Raw genomic sequence first — 5,337 nt, 5'->3', positions numbered from 1 at the left:
CGAAGCAACCATGTATACAAGCTAAGAAACCTTGCACAAATTCACAAAAACCATGCACATATACTAAAAAATGATGCACAGATGTCTAGAAACCATGTTAAATGCCAAGAAAACATGCAAAAATGCTAAGAAAAATGTACAAATTCACAAAAAGCACGTACAAATACTAGAAAACCATACAAATACTAAGAAACCACGCAAAATCTTATGAAACCATGCACAAATGCCAAGAAATCATGCACAAATGTAATGAAACCTTTCAAAAATGCTAGGAAACCATGGACAAATGCTAAGATACCATGCACAAATGTTAAGAAATCATGCACAAATGACAAGAAACCATGTAGAAATGTTACGAAACAATGCACAAATTCACAGAAAGCATGCACAACTGCTATGAAACCATGCACAAATGCTAGGAAACAAAGCACAAATACCGATACTATGAAAGGAACAAATATCATCAATGCTAACACACCGACCATTGACAGAAAATGACCATCGGCGACCGGAATTGATCGGCATTGACCGGCGTTGAATGGCGTTCACCGTTGCTCATTGACCAAGAGCGTTGATTGTTGACCACATGCTCAATCCTAATAATCAAATTTAGAAAAATCTAATGACTAAGATGTGCTCTTATTTCTTATTTAAGTGATCATATTCATGTAAATCGGAATCTAATTTAAATATATTAAAAAATATTGAAAAAAGTCTTTATGACAACACATGTATTAATCAAATCACACCAATTGAAGACGTACTATATATCACACACACTTGCAAGTAGGAAGATACATATAACACTTATCACTAAAGCAAAATAATTAGATCAAATAGCAAAATACAAGAAAAGCACTGCATCTTAATTCATCACACACATAATGGCCTAATAGCGGTTAGCAAGTCGAAATGTTTACGCACTTGCTGTGTTCATGGCTCATCTTTTTCGTCCATGTCATCGATAACCTCTCCAGAAGCCTCTTCTAGTGAGAGACCATTAGGCTCGGGCACTAGGAAGGTGAACATCATGCCCACGAAGTTAATAACGCCAAGTACGATGAGAGAATTCTTCTTCCCGATTCCAGCTGGATATCCGACATCCCTCTTTTTAGGGTCCTTATCTTGTGAGAGGTACAAGAACCCAAAGGCCCCAATAATGGCCCCAGCTTTACCAGTTGCTGCAGATATACCATGACATGTGGACCTGAGCCTAGCAGGGAAAACCTCAGCAGGCACCACAAAGGTAGTGGCATTAGGACCAAAATTAGCAAAGAAGAAAGTTAATGAGTACATTACGATGAACCCAATTCTATTTTCCTTCTTCATCCAATGGTCCCATGGAATCCCAATTGCAAACATAAACACAGTCATGAAGAAGAAACCCATCATTTGGATCCACCACCTTCCAATGACGTCAATGAAAGCTACCGTAAACCAATACCCAGGGACTGTTCCACAAAGTGCAATCAGGGTTTGTGCCCTAGCAAGCTTGAAGACCTCACTTATCGCACTCATCTCGGAAGCTGGAGGAAGCCAACCTACACCGGTAAACAACTCCTTCTGGAATAAGTTTTGGCTATAGAAGGCAATGTCGAGTAGAAACCAAGTACTTGTGGTTCCTAACAGTACAAGACCATATTTGTGGAGAAAAGCCATCGTAAATAGACCAAATTGATGCTTATCATCTCTGGTTAGCTCATATAACTTTTCCTCCTCGGGTCGGACTTCAACCTGCAGTACTCTAGACATGTCAGAGGCTGCTTGTTTGGCATCCTTCGCCACCAAGGCGGTGTATCTTGCCGTTTCTGGCATTTTCATGCGCCAATAGTATGTGAGACCCGCTGGCAAGGCTCCAAACATCAAGACTACACGCCAGATGTAATCTGCTTCAGGTGTGAGCGACTTGGCTGCATCAACCTTGAAAGATGGTGGATGATATTTGCTCTCAAATCCAGCTGACACTGTGAGTGCTACGATTCCACTTACCAGAATCCCAATCCCTTGCATGGCAAAGACAGCCGATATGAAGGCTCCACGTGTCTTCTTGTTGGCATACTCGGACATGATAGTGGCTGAGAGTGGATAGTCACCTCCCACACCGAATCCTAGCCAAAATCGGAATAAGCACAGGGTGGTCATGACAGCCTTCGGTTGACTACCAAAGGAGAGGCCAGAGGCAATGGAGGCGAGCACCATGAGAACCAATGTAATACCATACACCTTCTTTCTCCCCATCTTGTCCCCAAGCCACCCGAAAAACAGTTGACCGGCAAGAGTTCCACATAGTGCAACACCACTTACTGCGGCTGTCACATCAATGGGTAAGCTTCCAGGCTTCCCCGCACCTTCTTTGGTGTAGTACAAACGACCCAACAACTTAGTGACCAGAGAGATGCTAAACAAGTCATAAGCATCAGTAAAGAATCCCATTCCAGCTATAACGATAGTTGTGAAATGATACAATTGTGTTTTTGCGACATCAAGTGCAGTGAGAACTTCCAAGTTCTTACCCATGGTTATAGTATCTCCTCTTCTCCTCCCTTGATTAGTAGTATTAATTAGCCTACACAAGTACAAATATATTGGTTGATCTAAAATTTCATGGTTTCTAAAACTTTAATTTATAATTCAATAAATATCTGTTGGGTTAGACTTTTGTTTTTGAAAATTCCAAGATTTGTAAACCTAAGCTTTTGAAATGTCATATTACATTTATGATAGTAATTACAATCACCTAGATATGAGTAGTAATAATATCCATGAATTAGAAATCAGGTGAAAACATATATTAACCTGTGAAATGAAATAAAAGTTATATATGCACATTACTATCTTATATGTGAACATAATGTACTTAAATGTGAATGTAGAGTGATCAATGCGGCCAAAATCGTTGTATTAGGTTTTAAAATCGCTGCATTAGATTTTAAGTCGTTGTAATAATCCTAGTACAACATTTTAGGTTCAGAAATAAACATTCTAAGTTTACATATAAGATAGTAATGTTCATATATAACTTTAGTTTTATTTCACACTTAAAGATATATTTTTGCCGAAACTTTCCTCTAATATCCATAAATATAACTTTATCCAACTCCCTTCGTAATTTGAAATTTTTTATTTAGAAAACTTCATACATATTAAGGAATATTTTTAACTCTATTTTCCGCCTATAAACATGAATATAAGGAAAACAGAATATTAATAAGAAATATAAAATATATTTAATAAATTTTAACAAAATATGTATATGGTTAATTTAAGATTAAAAAAAAAATGACAATTTCAATTTAAAGAGAGATATTAAATCTTGTACGTTTGGTTGAACGAGCACGTAGATGTTCTCCGTTTATCGTATTTCAAGAAGTGTTTTCATTGGTCATTACAAAACATTTCCCTTAACTATGTTTACATAGAGACCCACAAGAAGTCAAGTTTGATGAAGAATATTCGAGTAATGGAGTAAACTCTATCTTGACCTTAATTATCTTGCATGATGAAAATCCATTAGGATCTCGAGAATCTTTTCAGTTTATAGACCAAAGAATACGCATAGACCAAAAATATGCATTGTTTCTTGCATGTACTCTATTTAGGATAATTAATTCTTTAATGCAATCCTATTTTTATGCTTTAGTTTTCAATACTCAAATTGCACCATTTAATAGAAACTAAAGCAGGGAATACATTTTGTTTTTGCACTTACTTTTTTAGAAGGATTGTTATTGTATGTATTTAGTTGTGAGCTAATAAGGCGTTACTTATGATTGGCAAAACGAATTTCGCGGAATAGCAAAACAATTTTTATTATTTCATAACTTTTGCATATGAATTTGCGGATGGCATTCAAATATAACATAGATATAACGGGGGATATATACCTGAAAATAAGAGTTGCATCAGTATCAAGAAGAGAATTAATTATGGGGAGAGAGAACTATGGAAGGAGTACTATTTTTGTTTTGAAACTTGATAGGATGATGAGGGTTTAAATAAGGTTAATAATTTGGTTTAGGCAAAAAAATAAGGGTTAATTTGGCATCAGATTAGAATATCCATTTTCATTTCATTTTCTGGACAAAATCAAATATGAATTGATTAATATTCAATCATAATTATTAGTATGATTTTCAGGCTGTACTAATCGACATACCAGGCTTTCGATCATTGCATACCGGGTCTTCAAATAATATGATGGCACTCCATCACTTTCGACATTAATTACTATATTGTATAGATTCCTATAAGTATATACTTTCATATTAGTGTCTATTTGTGATGGTGTTTATTGTTTTAATATTTTGTATTTATCAGAATGGTGTAAGCAACGCATACAAATTGCATGATTATTTTAATAAAATATCAAAAGCAATAAAAATCGTCTTATAGTCTTCCCAATACAAAAACAATTTTCTTCACAAAAATGAGCGTGTATCCTTTATTATCAGAATCTATAGGAAAATTTTCGTGAAAATGTATACCCACGTCAGGACTTTAAATGGATACGTACACTGTAACATCAATAAGAAAGCAAAGACAACCTATGTGCCATTCATTACCCTAAATGCTATAACTTGAATACACCGTCACACCAACTTTTCTTTACAACATGTTGATAGAAAAATTCTTACGACCTCTGAATATAAACATATATTATTTTATAATAATTTTTTAAATATAAATATATGTTATTTTATTAATTTTTTATTTTTATCATATTTACCCCTATACAATTATTACTTTAAAACTACTTTGTTTCTCTTTACATTGATTTACATTTCCAATACAACTTTAATAGGGCTATTTAGGAAAGGAATATTTTTAATTTAATGTGTGTAAAATTTTGTCTAAAAACATGTATTTGTATCCGGATGGACTAGATGATTTGGACGAAAAAGTAGTATTGGAAATGCATGTTTTAGTATTTAACAATCAATGAAAAAATATTATTTGAGAATGAATTACAAATTGATAATTAAGAAAGAGCATCATCTACGATTTGTTTTATTAAATTCTATAGTCCATATCTTTCTACTCCTTTCTCCTTATATGTAATTTTGTGGAAGCCCAAACACTAGTCATCGTTTTCCATCTTCTCTTCCATAACTTTGAAACGACAAGAATCCGGACGTCCCATCAATGAAAGTGCAAGAAGAAAAGTCTTTTGGATAATTGAACGGTCTTGATAAGTCTTTTGAGATTCTTATTCTGTTTTAGAATTAATTATCATAGAAAGTCTTGTGACATTTATGTTTCCGTTCTAGAATTAATTAACATCGCAAGTTTTAGACGCGTCTCGACCTACGCTTAGGTTCGCGTAGTTGAGTTTCCTCG

General features: G+C 34.6%; 1 protein-coding gene across 1 annotated transcript; it reads right to left on the bottom strand.

Moving 5' to 3' along the window:
• Positions 1-933: 933 nt before the first annotated feature.
• LOC141249490 (uncharacterized) lies at positions 934-2,517 on the bottom strand. The gene has a single exon (XM_073669637.1). The coding sequence runs from the start codon at positions 2,515-2,517 to the stop codon at positions 934-936; it is 1,584 nt and encodes a 527-aa protein (XP_073525738.1).
• Between the last annotated feature and the right edge of the window lie 2,820 nt (positions 2,518-5,337).

The sequence above is a fragment of the Phyllobates terribilis genome, unplaced genomic scaffold (assembly GCF_046119375.1).
Source record: "Phyllobates terribilis strain yellow unplaced genomic scaffold, ASM4611937v1 Scaffold_4626__1_contigs__length_58826, whole genome shotgun sequence".
NCBI classification, from domain to species: Eukaryota; Metazoa; Chordata; class Amphibia; order Anura; family Dendrobatidae; genus Phyllobates; species Phyllobates terribilis.
The sequence above is the reverse complement of the archived record's forward strand: the minus strand, read 5'-3'. Positions and strand labels throughout refer to the sequence as shown.

Bases quoted from the DNA above. Each gene is read 5' to 3' on its own strand.
- LOC141249490 (XM_073669637.1), bottom strand. From the start codon at position 2,517: ATGGGTAAGAACTTGGAAGTTCTCACTGCACTTGATGTCGCAAAAACA.